The sequence below is a fragment of the Diabrotica virgifera genome, chromosome 10 (assembly GCF_917563875.1).
Source record: "Diabrotica virgifera virgifera chromosome 10, PGI_DIABVI_V3a".
NCBI classification, from domain to species: domain Eukaryota; kingdom Metazoa; phylum Arthropoda; class Insecta; order Coleoptera; family Chrysomelidae; genus Diabrotica; species Diabrotica virgifera.
The window spans coordinates 134,379,129-134,396,425 of NC_065452.1; the positions used below are offsets into that span (position 1 = coordinate 134,379,129).

General features: G+C 34.9%; 1 protein-coding gene across 4 annotated transcripts in view; it reads left to right on the plus strand.

Annotated features, from left to right (window-relative positions):
• Positions 1-17,297, plus strand: part of LOC114344813 (aryl hydrocarbon receptor nuclear translocator homolog) — a 357,658-nt gene that overhangs the window by 239,452 nt on the left and 100,909 nt on the right. For all 4 annotated transcript variants that reach the window (XM_050641369.1, XM_050641371.1, XM_050641368.1 and 1 more), the window contains one exon: positions 5,233-5,393. In XM_050641369.1, the coding sequence (XP_050497326.1) occupies positions 5,233-5,393 (161 nt within the window). The remainder of the gene's footprint in view (positions 1-5,232; positions 5,394-17,297) is intronic.

Sequence of the window (17,297 nt, forward strand, 5' to 3'; positions counted from 1 at the left end):
GATATTGTAGCCTTGCTTTTTCAGTGACATGCGGACAGTTTCTGGACACACTTTTATTCTTCGTTGATTTCCAAATCTGTTCGATAATTTTCTAAACCCTAGGCGCGGATTTTGTCGTCCTAAAGCCACTAAAGCATTTCAATTGTTTCCGCGAATCTTACGCGGTCTACCGGAAACTGGTCTATGTCTCATATCTATGCCATTTTTATCCTCTTTATTGTCTCATACACTGCACTTTTTCCGAGTTCAGTCAATTGCACTAATTTTTTAATGTTTCGGACACCCTTTCTATACAAATATTCCACCACTTTTCTTTTTTCTACTTGCGACTTTATTTCACAAATCTTAAGTCTGTTTACAAACAACAGTATTTGACAGATGGTGTTGTCATGCGATTTTGTCCATAACCTACTATCGGCACAACCTACTTGATGCATTACTTTTGTCGTACAATGTTACAAAAAGGAAATCTATTAAAATTAGGAAAAATATAAAATTCCGGATACTTTCTAGACGGACTATAGTATCGTCGGTGTCACAATCGTATTATCTATTTTCATTTTTGTTTCTTGGGACAATTCTTTTTTCTCAAAACTGGCGCTAGTGCGTAGTACAGTTTGTTCGCTTTTTTTGTTTTGTTTGTTACTTCGAGGTCTATTTTTCCATCATTGACAAATTATACTTCCAAGATAATATGCGGTAACTAAACTTACGTGCATAGAAATCGGCCCACCTAAAAATTTGGTCATTTTTGAAGTCTCGTATTTCCTAAACCTGTTGGCCGATTTAAGTGATTTTTTTAATATGTTATAGCCTTATTCTTCAACAATATCACTGTAATAATATTATTGCTAAACAGGTAAGTGTTATTTTATACCGGGTGTAACAATGATAGTGTGTTTTTTCCTCAAAGTTCGGAACACCCTGTGGAATATTCTAGCGGACGAGCGTATATAAAATATTGAAATTAAAACTCAACTGTAGCCTTAGGCTTTCTTAACATTTTGCTTTTTGATTCATTCGCTTATGCTGGATAATAAAAAAGTTACGTATTTTAACAACTAGCAACGTTCTTCATCAATACAGGGCGTTTCTAAATAAGTGCGACAAACTTTAAGGGGAAATTCTGCATGAAAAATAATGACCGTTTTCTTTATAAACATATGTCCGCAAATGCTTCGTTTTCTAGATACGGAATGTTGAATTTTTTTTACAAACTGACGATTTATTTACTGCTCTAAAACCGGTTGAGATATGCAAATGAATTTTGGTAGATTTTAAGAAGTAGTTTTTGTGCATTTTTTGGCATACAACTAAGAATTTTATATTTACCATTGGCGTGCATACAGGTCATATTACCCGGTCATATTAACCGTATGCACGCCAATGCTGAATATAAAATTCTTAGTTGTATGCCAAAAAATTCTCAATAACTGCCTCTTAAAACCTACCAAATTTCATTTGCATATCTCAACCGGTTTTAGAGCAGTAAATAAATCGTCAGTTGGTAAGAAAAATTTCAACATCCCGTATCTCGAAAACGAAGCATTTGCGGACATATGTTTATAAATGAAACGGTCATTATTTTTCATGCAGAATTTCGCCTTAAAGTTTATAGCACTTATTTAGAAACACCCTGTATTGATGAAGAACGTTGCTAGTTATTAAAATACCTAATTTTTTTATTATCCAACATAAGCGAATGAATCAAAAAGCAAAATGTTAAGAAAGCCTAAGGCTACAGTTGAGTTTTAATTTCAATATTTTATATACGCTAGAATATTCCGCAGGGTGTTCCGAACTTTGAAGAAAAAACACACTATAATTGTTACACCCGATCGATATACAATAACACTTACTTGTTTAGCAATAATATTATTACATCGATATTGGTAAAGACTAAGGCTATAACATACTAAAAAAATTACTTAAATCGGCCAACAGGTTTAGGAAATACGAGACTTCAAAAATGACCAAATTTTTAAGTGGTCCGATTTCTATGCACGTAAGTTTATTTCCAGTTGAGTATTTTTGCATTTTATATTTATTTCATTTTCTTCCTTTTCTCCGATGACTATTATTTTGCTTTTCTCGATATTCATTTCCATTTTTAGTTTCTCCATTTCCTCTGTCCATATGTTTATAAGTTTTTTTATTTTGGTTATGGAATCAGCTATAAGGACTATGTCATCCGCATATACATACATTAAGGCTTCTATTTTTACTGGCTGTAATCTTTGATATCCTATTATTGTCCGTGTTTGGTTGGTTCTTTCTGCAGTATTTCTAACCAATTCGTTCATGACTATTATGAATAGTAGCGGTCTAAGACTAACTCCTTGTTTGATACCTCTTTCCCAATTGAATTCAACACGAAAGTCACTCTCCCACAGGGAGAGTGGCTTTCGCGTTGACATAAACTGTGGCTCTACATAAACTAGCGGTTCTATATAAACAAGGGATCATTTGATAAAACAAGTAAATCCCTTGTTTACGGAATTCCACACCTCTAACAATACCACCCCTCTGAGCTGAATATTAATGAGTTTCTTAGAGAGCTGGTACTACTTTAAATGGCCACAATTATCGTAGTATTAAAATAGAAAATAAACATTCAGTTTTTCCAGTTGTTTATTCATCGCATTAATATCAAAATGTCATAAAAGTAAGCAAAAATTAAAATATTTACATACAAAATATGCAATTTGCATATTTGCCCAAGGTATTAAATAAATTCTATGACAATTTAGAAAGAAAACAGTACTTGTGGTTTCTCTAAAAACTTGTATCAGACCCATTCAAGAGTTTCTAGATCCGCTTTTTATTTCTTGACTGTATGTAATTATGTATCATTCTGTTGTACATAATTATGATCCAATTAAGCAAGCATCTTTCGAATTTTATTTTTGATTATAAATGATTGTTCGGAACAACTCAGCGTTTACATACTCAAATTGACTTCATGCCAACGTCAAGAACTGTACGAAAAAATAATGATTTCAGTTATAACCACCCATATTTTAATAACATAATAAGGCGATGGTAAAATTGGAGTGAAAATTTAGATAATTTCTGGTTATCATGTCTATCTTCAAATTATACCTCTAAAATTTCATACCTGATCACCAATCTATAAAAGTACAGGGTCCGACTAGGACGATATTCATTTTTAAACATTTTTTTCACGTTAAAAAGAACTCCCACGGTACGTTGAAACCGCAGGCCGAGTGAAATAGAATAATGTAACAGAAAAAGGTACGAACTGAAGACATGATTCAACACAACGAGAAATAGCGAAATTTCTGTCGAAATTTGTTATTTATGATCCTTAACACGTTGACGGACAGAACGTCTATAGACATCTAATTTCCATTGATGTAATCTGCCACAACGTCTATAGACGTTGCATTTTTCCCTATTCTACTTTGCAAAATACATATAGTGTCACAACACTTGCTCATACATTTGACGCACTGTCCGTCAACGTGTTAAGCTAATACCAAACCCTTATATATTGCCTTTTTTCTCAATTTTTATTGTCCTGAGGAGCGTGGATAATTTTTCACTGAATTGTGGTAAAATGGCACAGTTTAAAGAGATATAACATACAGGTGCTAAAACGTCACCCTTTCAACTGGGCTAGGAAGCTGATGCGATCAGTGAGATTTTATCAACTGCATAGACAAGAGTTGACAAGACGTAGCATTTTGATAAACCTAGTCGAATTTCGAGTTTTATTCGAGAATCACAAAGCAGTTTTTTGATTTTTGCAAAAGATTTGTTCGCCTGTTCTATTCTAGAGCATGATTTAGGCTGCTATCGATCCAACATACCAAATACTTAAATCTATTGACCTGTTCTAAAATGTGCCCATTTATTGTGGTACATTTTGATACCAAGGTTGAGGTACATTTTGGTTTTTTCGGATTGGCATCACTTTGGTTTTTTTAATGTTTATTTTGCATACCAAATTGCTCACAGGTCGTTGGTCTTGTCGATAAGTCGTTGTAGACGCAAGTCGGAATCCACAATCAACACCGTGTCAACGGCGTACCTGATGCTGTTGATATTTATCTACGCCATTCACCTTGACTCCATCCTTGGAATCCTCCAGTGCCTCTTTAAATAGAAACTCGGAGTAAAGATTAAACAGGAGGGGTGATAGAACACATCCTTGTGTAACTCCCCTCCTAATTTCTACTTCTGCGGATGTGGAACCTTCGATCCTTAATACTCTGGCGTTTTGGTTCCAGTATAAGTTTTTTAGTATTTTGATGTCTTTTCAATCTAAACCGTTTTCTTGCAAACGTTCTAATAGTAGGTCGTGTCTTACTTTATCAAATGCTTTTTCAAAGTCTATAAAGTATATCGATATGTCTTTCTGTTGGTCGTAGCATTTTTGGGCTAGAACTAGTAGATTGTCGAGGGCTTCTCTCGTTCCCATGACGGCATAATATCAATCTTACAATAAAAAATTCCAGCAATTAGAAAAACAAAATATGAGTACTTGTTTGCTCATGTGTGTGCATACGTATGTATTTGTTTGTTGTTCTAAAATGTCAACATTTACATACCTTTTCAAAATTTTGGCTTTCTATTATTAGTATTTTGTAGATGATCTGTATATTGTAGAGATCGAAACCGGTCGTCGAAGTAATTAAAAGATTGTGAGTACGTCTGTGTTTCTTTACTTCATTTAAAATGAACTCACATAATATGCAACCCATTCAACATTTTAAAATTTGTTAAATTTCAAATATCAGTTTGATCAAAATATTCTAAAACTATAAGGTATTCAACTTAAAAAAATATATTTCGGAACGAGATACAGTAGGAAAAATGAAAGAGTACCTACCTAAGAACGAACATATAAAACACGTTGTATTTTCCTGTCACCGTGTCACACAAAAAATTGGCCAGCGCAAGTACATGTAATAATTATTATTGCATGTACTTGCGCTGTGCAATTTTTTGTGTGACTCCGTGACAGGAAAATACAGCGTGTTTTATATGTTCGGTCATGGGTATTCTTTCATTTTTCCGACTGTATGTTTGTTTCTCTAGGTGCAGTTTTTATTTTTGAATTTTTAAAATTGAAAATATTATCATTGACGTATATGTAATATAGTATTAAAAAAGAGTATCTGAGAGCATTGTAACACAAAACAATATTTACTTTGAAATATTTTGACGAATGATGTAATGACTGATGCCTTTTTTTGCGCCTTACAGTAGGGAGAATCATTGCGAAATTGAAAGGAGGCGGAGAAATAAGATGACAGCTTACATTACCGAGTTGTCAGACATGGTTCCCACATGCAGTGCCCTTGCCAGGAAGCCTGACAAGCTGACAATTCTCCGAATGGCAGTCGCTCACATGAAGCAGCTCAGAGGTAAGGATAACTCCAAAAATACCAATTTATGAAAGTTATTCTATTCAATGTATTTTTTTAAGCAGTCTAGAATAGTCTAGATAGTTCGTATGTCAGGGTCATGGATCTCGCCCCCCAAATTTTTGAAATGTTTCAAATATCGCTGGGCATCTTCTTTCAGTTCGGTAGTAAGGGCGTTTATGACGCTTTCTGAACGAACTGAAATATAAGACGTCTCTTGATTTCGTTTTACAGCGAATTCTTTTGTATTACTTTTACTCCTAACTGAGTATCAGGACCAAGTTTTCGTTGGAATTTTGCCACGCTTAAAAGGCAGGAAGTGAGATACAAATAATAGATCTCCCGTGTCTTCTTTTATTCAGCATTCGCTTGGTTTGCAAGTAATAGAAACCACGAAGGCGTAACCAGAAACTTGGTCTCATTAAGGCACGTATCCACTATGTTGGTGCTCCGTTCTCCCTGCAACTGCTGCAATCGATACGGCATGCGCTCCTCTACATATAAACCGCCACCGATTGAAGCACCGAGGGGAGCGGGACTTTATTTCTCCGGAAATAAAACTTCGAATTGTTTTAAGCAGATGTCGCTACGGCATCCATATCGAGTTATTTTGTTGTGATTCCATATTAGGAGGCTTGATTTGTTTCAGTTTGTTCAGAGATAGATGTTACCGGCCAAACCCGATTTCAGGACAAACTAGTTTGTCTTAAGCGCGTTAGGATAAACTAGTATGGCCTAGGCCAAACTAATTTGTCCTATCGCGCGTAGGCCAAACTAGTTTATCCTGATATAAATACACACACTTCAGGCCAAACTAGCTTCAGGCTAAACTATTTTATCCTGATATAAAGCCGCACACTTCAGGCCAAACTAGTTTATCCTGAAGTGCATGTTTTTATATCAGGATAATCTAGTTTAGCCTAGTCTAGACCAATTTAATCTAGTCGAAAGTACATAATTGATTACAGATTGGTTGCTGATTTAAATGTAAGTTTAGAAGGCGCTATTAAGAGTTGTAAGACTTTTAAGTATTTACGGTAAATGACAAATGATAAACCGAGATGGCACTTGTATGAAAGATATAGAAATGAAAATAGTACGGGGAAAATAAGCCACGAAAGCACTTCATGGAGTGATATGGAAGAACACTCTAACTAAAGAAAACAAAAAAGGATTTTTCAGGGCATAGTGCTGAATATTACCCTACAAGAGCGGAAGAATGGCCAGTGACAACAATAATACGAAATAAAATACGAACAGTTGAATTGGAGTTTATGAGAAGGATTCTACAAATTACCAGGTAGGATAGAATATGAACAGAGGGAATATGAAACAGAATCGAGTAGAATGCAATTACAAAAAAGTTGTGGTAGTAAAAGTAGAGCCCTGAAATGGTACGGGCATGTACAAAGAATTCCGGAGCACAGGTGGCCGAAAAGATTACTAAACTGGGACCCGCGGGGAGGAAGACCTGCTGTGATATGGAAAACTCACATAGGAAATGCTATGATAGATAGAGACCTCAGAGAATTCAGCGAACTAGTACGGTTTAATATAAATAATAAATTGAATAAAATACTTTGTTCTTGGAAAAATAATCATTTTTATTAACATTATAATTATTCGTAACAAACAAACAAACAATAGGTTTATTGAGTTATATTCGCGGTCGGACGAACAGACAGCCTAGGTCAAATTTCTCACCTTTAGTACCATCCTTGGATTATAAGCTTTCATTTGACACCTCATTTGTCATTCTACCTGGTATAATGACGGAGGAGTTGAGTTCACGGACAGACAGACAGACGGACGGACGGACAGACGGACGTGGATTTTTTTTAAACAACGTTTTCACATTTTTTCAAAATTGGTGAAAACAATATAAATTCTTACTCGATTTTTTCGTAAGTGTATCTTTTCTTTTAATTTTTGGAGAAAACTTCATCCTTTTATTTATTATTTTTTATATTATTTAATTATACAATAATATATTGATTTATAGCCTGTATCAATATATCCATTCGATGTATCATAATATGATACAATATATCGATGTATAATTTTTTTGCCGTCCCTGTTGGGACGTGATTTGGGAATTCCCCGCATGTAAAAGTCTTTACATGCTCGCTAAATTACTTTCGACTCGGTTAAAGTGGTTTCGACTAGGCCGTACTAGTTTATCCTGAAGTGTGAGTCTTTATTATATCAGGATAAACTAGTTTGGCCTGAAGTGTGTGTATTTATATCAAGATGAACTAGTTTGACCTACGCGCGATAGGATAAACTAGTATCGATAGGACAAACTAGTTTGGCCTAGGCCATACTAAATCCTAACGCGCTTAGGACAAAACTAGTATGGCCTAGGCCAAACTAGTTTGTCCTGAAATCAGGTTTGGCCGGTAACATATACACCCTCTGAAGATCTCTAATGAGAGTTAATCTAGTAAGGGCGTTTATGACACTCTCTGAACGAACTGAAATATAGGACGTCTCTTGATTTCGTTTTACAGCGAATTCTTTTGTTTTTATTTTGTACTTTACTGCACATTCAAATCTTCGTAAATTTTGAAACACCTTTTATACATATATATCTAGTAGAAGGTATTCATATTAAAATGAGACGAAGATGATAAGAATCTGTAAACACATTTAAATATCGGTCGCATCGGTGCTGACTAAATAATCCTTTAAAATACGTTGTAAGGAGTATTTTTATAGAATGTTGGCAACCGTGTGCCCCGTTCAGTTCAGACAAACCGATGGTATCGCGGTGTTAGTTATGGCCTACAAAATATGCCTACTCTTTGCTAACCAGGATTAATGCCCTTATTATTTAAAGCCGGAGCCGAGCGAGCGTTTCCGCCAAACTGTTGCATTTTAATTTTACTGCCGCAAAGATATGCATTCACACTGCGACGATCACACCTCGCACAAAAAAATTATGAGTGTGAACTTAAATGCACACTTATTTTGGGAATTTTTCTATTTGTTTTCGGGCATACTACCTTGACAAATGCGGAAAATAACTAAAAGCACAGTTTATTAGACCATAGGAGTTTTATTTCCCACTTCAAATTATTTTTTTCGAATTAGTTCATTGAAATGATACATTTTTTAGTCCTTAGTTCATTTTTCAGAAAACGCAACTGTATTTTTTAGATAATTGATGGAGTCTACCGTTACTTGATGGAAGTTCATTTTATCTAACAATAAAACACTGAAAACGTTTGTTTTCTATACTTCCACAAAATTTATTACAACTATGTGACTACAGCTGTTTCGGCAGAGTGCCTTTCTCAAGTGATTTAGTTTACTATGTGTTTGCCTTTTTAAAGTCTTTAACGGAAGAGGTTGAGGAGTGGGGAGTGGGGTATTTTTTAGAGCTTTTTCATCCATAACGTTGCAAAGAATTGGTCTTATGACACTGTTCTATGCCGCTGTATAAAGCAAGCCGCACACCAACGAAACATGAAACGAAAAACATGAAACACAAAACGTAAAACACGTTTCATGAAAATTAAATACGGCTAAACAAATCTTGAAGTCCGCCTACCAATGAAACGAGTGTGATTCATGCTCATAACACATTGTTATTTTCAGAAAGTTTCATAAATGGCCGGACGTCTATTTGTTTAGCAGTGTTTTATTTACATGAAACGTGATTTACGTTTCATGTTTCTTTGATGTGCGGCCTGCCTAACTGATAAACAGATGGTACATAAACTACTAAAGTCTTGCGCTTTTTTGAGAATTTGTCGTAATGTGAAGATCTGGCTAATAGTTGAACGACCAGGTTTCTGAACCATTCTTCTTCATGTCCCATGTCCTTTTAGAATGTTGGTTACCGTCACAAATATTTTAATTTTATTCACTGCCCCCCAAAATAGCGTGCTTATATCAATACCATACCAATCTCGCAAGCTCTTCAACCATGAAGTCCTTCTTCGTCCTGGACTGCGTTTACCTGTTATTTTCCCTTGCATAATATTTTATAGCGACCTATATTTGGGACCTCTCATTATATGTCCGAAATAATCCAGCTTTCTCTTCTTGGTGCGTTTTATAATCTCAGTAGTTTTGCTGAGACGTTTTGCTTAGTATTGTGGAGTAGGGTGGGCCGTTGAGTAATGTATTTTTATTTTGTTTTTTTAATTAAGTTTCCTGACCCCAGAAAAGATGTATGTATGATAAGATAACTTACTTCACAGTGTTTTGTTTTATAATTAATTTTATTTTTTCCACTGCCACAGAGCTGTATAAGAATGAAATTTTTACGAAAAAATCTAATCATCTAATAAATGTCAAATTCGTTTTTTTTTAATTTATTATGGTCGCCTGAGGAAAAACGTGTATGATAAGATAACTGCCATCATAGTATGTACTTTGGCCGATAACTAATTTTTTCCCACTACCACAGAGCTATATAAAACTAAGGATTTTTCAATCAAAACTATATTTTTTTGTATGGTAGATTTTTTTTGCAAACAAAAAAAAATAAATTGAGCTAAAGCTGACTTTAATTTGAACACAAAAATTAAACGAAAATACGCCCTCTCAACCGCTTGTGTGTGACAATGGTATGCTGTTACATAATATGCCAAAAGACTGGTGCCTGGATTTTCAATAACTTCCCTTAGTTAGTCTTTTGATAGCTTCATAGCTACACTAGGCTCTGTTCATAAAACTTTCTGACAGTCGATAATCTCAAAGTATTCCTTAGCGCAAAAAATAATAATTCTGCTACTACGAAATATCGCTTATCTTTGTAATTTAATAATTTCCTATTAAAAATTGTTTAAAATCCCAGTTGTCTTATGTTTTTACGTTCAGCAAATAATAGCATAATCAAAATAATATTCTCTGGACTGACCAACTATCACTTTCCTTGAATATTTTTGTATACTAAATCTTTTAATTTTTTAGTTGGTCTGCTCGCAGAGTCTTATTTTCGTCAATAGATGTCTTGCACCATAAAGTCATGATGGTTGAGTCTTAATGCAAAACCACATGGGCGCATACACTTTTATTATAAAATGGCTTAGTATTTGTAAATTTTCCGAGGGGTTTCCGATTGCTACATATAACCGAAAGATGCGGGAAGCAGTGTTAAGCCAGCGAGAGGCTTTTCCCAGGCTGTCTCTTAGAAAGTTGTTCTGAACAAACATCACTTTCTGTTTTGACAAATATCGTACAGGAATTCTTGATATGTACTAAGATCGTCACTGCGAAAATCGTCAGTTGATGATTCTATTTTTGAAAATGAAGCTAAGATATAGTTTCGCAAACATAGAGTCGTTCTCCAAGAGGCCCGAAAATGCACGTGGTCCACTGGTACTGCTATCCAGTTGTTCAAATAGATGTATTATAGGCAACTTGTTGGCAGATAAACGACTGCAGGGACCTTTCGATATTATTCTCCAGTAGGGAACAATATAATTCCTCCTTTACGCCTGTATTTATGACAGTACCGTTCAGTACAGAAGCGTTAACGTCCAATGTTACGTTATTTTAGAAGTGAAATAACGATTGGTAATTTTAACTTTTTTACACTATCGTATATTTTATTTGAGTATATCATCACATTTTTTTGAAGTAGGTTTCTAAATTAATTTTGTCTATTTATTATTTAGTGGCGACATAGCCAAATAAAGTATACGTTGGTAGTATAACGTGTAATGAACCAGCCACAACATTACAGATTTTATTTAAACTATTTTTGTTTCGGGTACAAAATAAATAACCCTGATGTTTCAAAAATTAGATAATAAAAAAATGTGAAGATCTGTGTTTGAAAAAGTTAATTTTTTTTTATTTTTTCCACTGCCACAATGACGTTTTATAGGAAAATAATATAGAGCCTTTGTGGCAGTGGAGAAAAATATTTTTAGCTACTCATTTTGGGCTTAAAATTTGTGTTTTAGTACAACGCAACTTTTTTGACCTCAGTTGTTGTTATTTTACAGAAAAAAATTTTTCGGCCCACCCTATTGTGGACTTTTGAATCTTCTCCATCCAAGAAACTTTTAAAATTCTTCTATAGCACCACATTTCGGAAGCCTCAAGACGATTTAGATCAATTTTATTCACAGTCCAAGACTCGTCACCATGCCATAAAGTAAGACCGAGAACACATAGCAGCGAAGTAGGCGGATCCTCAAGCCAATTTTAGGTCTGTGTTCATAATACCTTGGACATTCTTCTAATGCCTCCTCTACACATCTAATCCGCGTATGCATCCGCAGATGTGTAGATTGGCTAATTCGATCGTCTGTTGTTTATGTATCACGTCGGCAGATACGTCTGCAGAGCATCCAATTGTTGTCGGTTTTTAAAGCACAGATCAAAGGGTTTCAGTGCGAACGTCCGACGCCTTTCCACACATATGACGACGCATCAGTTTTCGCAGTGAATTCAGAGTGAACGCATGTTTCTTCAGTTTTGTATGTTGGTAATATTTCGCTGAAATGGCTATGAGTTCTAAAGAAACCTTCAAATTCGTAGTGTTTTACCAGCTGTTTTAAATATAGCCAGCGTCCACCACCTTCTTCTTTTCTATTATTTTAATGATTCTACTCCCATGTACACTTAAGTAGTACCTAGTTGAACGTACTAAAAAGGTATATAGCTGCGGCATCTATGGTCATCAACATCTATTTTTTAATGTTCGCGTAGATATTGCGTCTCCCGAGACTTCACACAGACTGAACGACCTACAGAATGTGTACAGATGTGTGGGTGTGGTGAGCTTGTGATGATACATCGACAGACGCGTCTGCGGTCACCTCAATACATCGGCAGACGCGTCTGCCGATGTGTAGAGGAGCCATAAAAGCGGCTCTGGCCTGCTCTATGGATCTAATTTCAGAGTGACTCTCTGCGTGACTGATATCCAAGGTAAACAATAATTAGATCAACTTGCTCAAGTTTGGTATTATTTACATATTGTATAAACGGTTTTATATTCTGCTGTTTACTTATTACGAGTACATATTTTGGTTTTCCTCTTTTGAGTAGAAGCTAGGAGTACTGTGTAGTCCGCATATCGCAAATTATTGTTGATGACTTCACAGTTCACAATTATTCCTTCTTGTTTTTCAGAAAGTAAATTTCTGAAAATTCTTTCGGAGTAAACCTTGAAAAGCAGGGGCGACAAGGGTCATCCCTTATGTACTCCTTTTTCAATATTAAGAGCCTGTGATTCCAAACCGTCTACTAAACCTGATTTGGTTTGATTCCAATACAAATTGGCAATTATTCTGAAACCTGTACCAGTTTAGACAGATTTAGAGGATGGGTACCATGTGTTTTTGGAGTCTCTCATTGTATGCATGCCCAGTAAGGAAGTCTCCTTTTTTTCTTTTATCGTCATCTTTTTAAAGGATCGTTATATTAATATAAATTAAAAATAATCCAACGATAAAAGTTTTAGATTTTAAACTATTAAATTATTTCATAAAATTTTTCTGAATAAGGGTTGGTTTCGTTCGGATTCAGAGCAGACCACGGGCCTCTCTGAACATGCCAAAAGGTATAACAAGGGAGGAAAGTGCTACTTTTCCTTCCGAGAATGAAGTTTACTGCCCGACGCGTAGCGGAGGGCAGTAATCATTCAAGGGAGGAAAAGGCACTTTACTCCCATGTTATACATATGATTTTTTCACCTTCCTCAAATAACAAGTAATTTTTTCATTTTTAAATAATTTATTTATGTAACTAACACAATTTATTAGTAAACTAAAACTAACAAGTAGGTACAGCAGAACTGTCAACTGTCAAATATAAGTCAAATTATGAATGTAAACATTGTTAAATCAAAACAATTGAATGTAGTAATGAAACACAGACTTACTCACAATCATTTAATTATACTTTGACGACCGGTTTCGATCTCTACATTATACAGATCATCTTCAGGTCGGCGTTACGAGTAGTTAAATGCTACAATAAAAGAAGAAAACCAGAATTAGAACATTATCTGGTTGCACAAATATTAATAGAAAGCCAAATTCGAAAAAATTTTTGAAATAAAGGTTTGCAACTGTTGACATTTCAGAATATTGATACATACAAATGCACACCTATGAGTTAAAATGCTCATAAGCATATATGAGCAAATGGGTGCATGCAGTTTGTGAATATTTGTTGAAATTTAAATTTTTTAACTATTAAAAAACAAATTAAAACATTAAGCAACCTTAAATATGCATCCCAACTCAAAATAATAATAATAAATAGATAGTAATATTGTTCAAACCTACTCACATGCCGTTACAAGGGATGCGTTGCCACTTAGTTGTTATCATATTAATTCGTCCAACTTATGCCAATTGGTTTGCTGGGAGAGTTATACGGTAAACAGACATGTTACGCAGGTCAAAACAAAGTAAAATTTTTTTGAATACCAAAACAATTGACTGTTTTTTCCATTCTGCAAAATACAAGGTGTTCTATAAATGAAAGTTAAAATGTATAGATACTTACGTAATAGATAACAGAATATTGTATAGGGCGTCAATAAGATATTTCATCAATGGCATACCATGACGTCACTTTAACTTTTCCTCCCTAGGGAGGAAAAGTACGACTTTGCTCCCTACAATCAGGTCCGGAAAAGTATACTTTCGGTAGAGGTAGGTGGAAATAGCTATTTGTATAACAAGGGAGGAAATTGCTACTTTTCCTCCCGAGAATGAAGTTTACTGCCCGACGCGTAGCGGCAGTAATCATTCGAGGGAGGAAAAGGCACTTTACTCCCATGTTATACATATGATTTTTCCACCTTCCTTAAATGTCAAGTAATTTTTTCATTTTTAAATAATTTATTTATGTAACTAACTGACAAAATTTATTAGAGCACTAAAACTAACAAGTAGGTGCAGTATAACTGTCAACTGTCAAATATAAGTCAAAATATTATTGTAAACATTGTTAAATCAAAATAACAATTTACTGTTTTTATCATTCTGCAAAATACAGGGTGCTCTATAAATAAACTTTAAAATGTATAGATACTTCCGTAATAGATAATAAAATATTGTATAGGGCGTCAATAAGTTAATTCATCAATGACATACCATGACGTCACTTTTACTTTTCCTCCCTAAGGAGGAAAAGTACTTTCCCTCCCTAGAGAACCACTCTCCGAAAAATTGGAAGTAAAATCTTTAGTCGCGCATGGCGACCGCGCAATGTTCCCAGTCTCTTTTGCCCCACTCTCGCATTGCTAGTCGCATAGAAACGTACGGGTTTTAACAGGGAAAACCCGCATCCACCACTGGTGAATTACCAATTGCGTACTGCCGGTATTACTTCTTGAGATCAAAGTGCCGACATGGAAGAGGTTTTACTGTCCTTCTATATACTGTGGTACGACTTTGCTCCCTACAATCAGGTCAGGAAAAGTATACTTTCGGTAGAGTTAGGTGGAAATAGCTATTTGTATAACAAGAGATGAAAGTGCTACTTTTCCTCCCGAGAATGAAGTTTCCTCCGCTACGCGTTGGGCAGTAATCATTCAATGGAGGAAAAGGCACTTTACTCCCATGTTATACATATGGTTTTTCCACCTTCCTCAAATAAGTCATTTTTTCATTTTTACTTAATTTATTTATGTAACTAACCAACAAAATTTATTAGAACTAACACTAACAAGTAGGTACAATATAACTGTCAACTGTCAAATATAAGTCAAATTATTATTGTAAATATTGTTAAATCAAAATAACAATGAACTGTTTTTTACCATTCTGCAAAATACAGGGTGTTTTATACATAAACGTTAAAATGTATAGATACTTACGTAATGGAAAATAGATATTGTACAGGGTGTCAATAAGTTATATTTAATGAATGAAATACCATGACGTCACTTTTACTTTTCCTCCCTAGGGAGGAAAAATATTTTCCTCCCTAGGGAGGGAAAGTACAACTTTGCTCCCTACAAGCAGGTCCGGAAAAGTATACTTTCGGTAGAGGTAGGTGGAAAAATAGTTTTCCTACCTACTTTTATCGAGGTGGTGATTGAATGCAAACTTTGTTAAAATCGAAGAAGTACCTGGCTTTCAAAAAAACTGTTTTTTATCAACCATGCAAAGTTGATCATTATATAAAGTAATTCAAGGTTCCCACAATGGACGGCATGGCAGTCGTAAATAATGGTACTGTAATGGTACTGACTGAACGTTATCGTACCTGTAACTATAGTAATTTCCAGCTAGCATCGCAACTTTCATTCTATTTGAATAAGATTTTTCTTCGAACCTTTCTGTAAATTCTGTCGGAATTACAAAGCTTTTGTTGATTAGACACAGAAAAGTGTACCAAAGACGCCGTAAATATATCTTCATATAAGGGTATGTCATGTCATTTTAAAAGTGCATAACAAGAAATTAAAGAAAATCCACACAAAATATGAAATAATACACTTCTCGAAGAAATTGACGCACCACCTTAAAAATTGGTCATTTTTAATGTCTCGAATTTCCTAAACCCGTTGTCCGATTTAAGTGATTTTTCAACATGTTATAGCCTTATTCTTTAACAATATCGCTGTAATAATATTGTTGCTATACAGGTAAATTGTCATTGTATACTGGGTGTACCAATCAAACTATGATTTTTTCTCAAAGTTCGCGTCACCCTGTGGAATGTTATAGATTCTAGATATTACTCCTCTATGGAGATTATGCAGATTACTCCTCTATGTAATTTATAGCTTGCTGTGTGTTTTTACTGCTGTCGTCACTCTTTTCCATTTCTTCCTGTCCTTGCACTGAATTTTCCAGTCTTTAAAATTCATTGTTCATATATCTTCTTCTACATTATCCCTCCAACCTGTTCTAGAACGTCCTCTACACCTGAACCATAGTGGTGTCCAGTTAGTTATCCTTCTCAACATATCTGAGTGTGGGCGTCTCTGTATATGTCCTGTCCATTCTAAGGAAAGAGATTTTATGTATCTTAATATATTTTCTCCCTTTCATTCTTCTTCAATTTCGGCATTTATTTTCATTCTTCTTTCTCCTTCTCTTTTTACATTGTTGCCTAGTATTTTTCTCATTATTTTTCGTTCAAATTTCAGAAGGCTGTCTTCCTCTTTCTTAGACTCATCTTTGTTCTCTTAGTTAGAGCCTTGCTTCTTAGCAGATTTCTATTCATTCCATATCTTTCTTTGTCTTTGAGAATTCTTTCCTCTGTTCTCTCTTTTCCGGTATTCCCTATTATTACTATCCGTTGCAAAATAATTCGGATGGAATTCCGAGAAAATATGTACTTTTTATCCCAATTATCTTGCAACGGATAGTACTCCCAAGTAGCTCAAGGTGGATACAGTTTCAAATGTATGGGTCTCTGTTATTAGATATTTCTGTGTTGTTGTGTGGTCCTTCCCTATCGTCAGTTGTTCTGGTTTATCTCTAACCCTATTCTCTTTGCTTCCTTATCTAATTTTTCGATTTTTCGATCGCTATGATGACTAGATCATCTACATATACTACTACTTGAGGTTGATCTGTAATAATGTTTTGTTGGCGAAGTTTGTGCTTATTATTGCTACCAATGTCAGGTTAAACAATGTCGTGGAAGATAATAATATATTCACCATTCTTTAGGCTCAATACCTTAGGAGTATGTCTTAATTTTTCTGGGATTCCAAGATGCTCTAGACTCTAGATCTTCCATCAATTTCGTCCGAATAATAATTGTATCATAGACGCTTTTGAAATTCCACGTTTTTGCTATGTTCTCCAATTTTATTAAGAAGGTTTTGGAAATTTTCTATATTGTCCTCTATTAAGACCGAGCATCCGCATATCGTATATTATTGACCCAGATACCATTTACTTTGATGCTGCTTTCTTAATCCTCAAGAGCTTCCTGGAAGATACTTTCTGAATATGGGGAGAG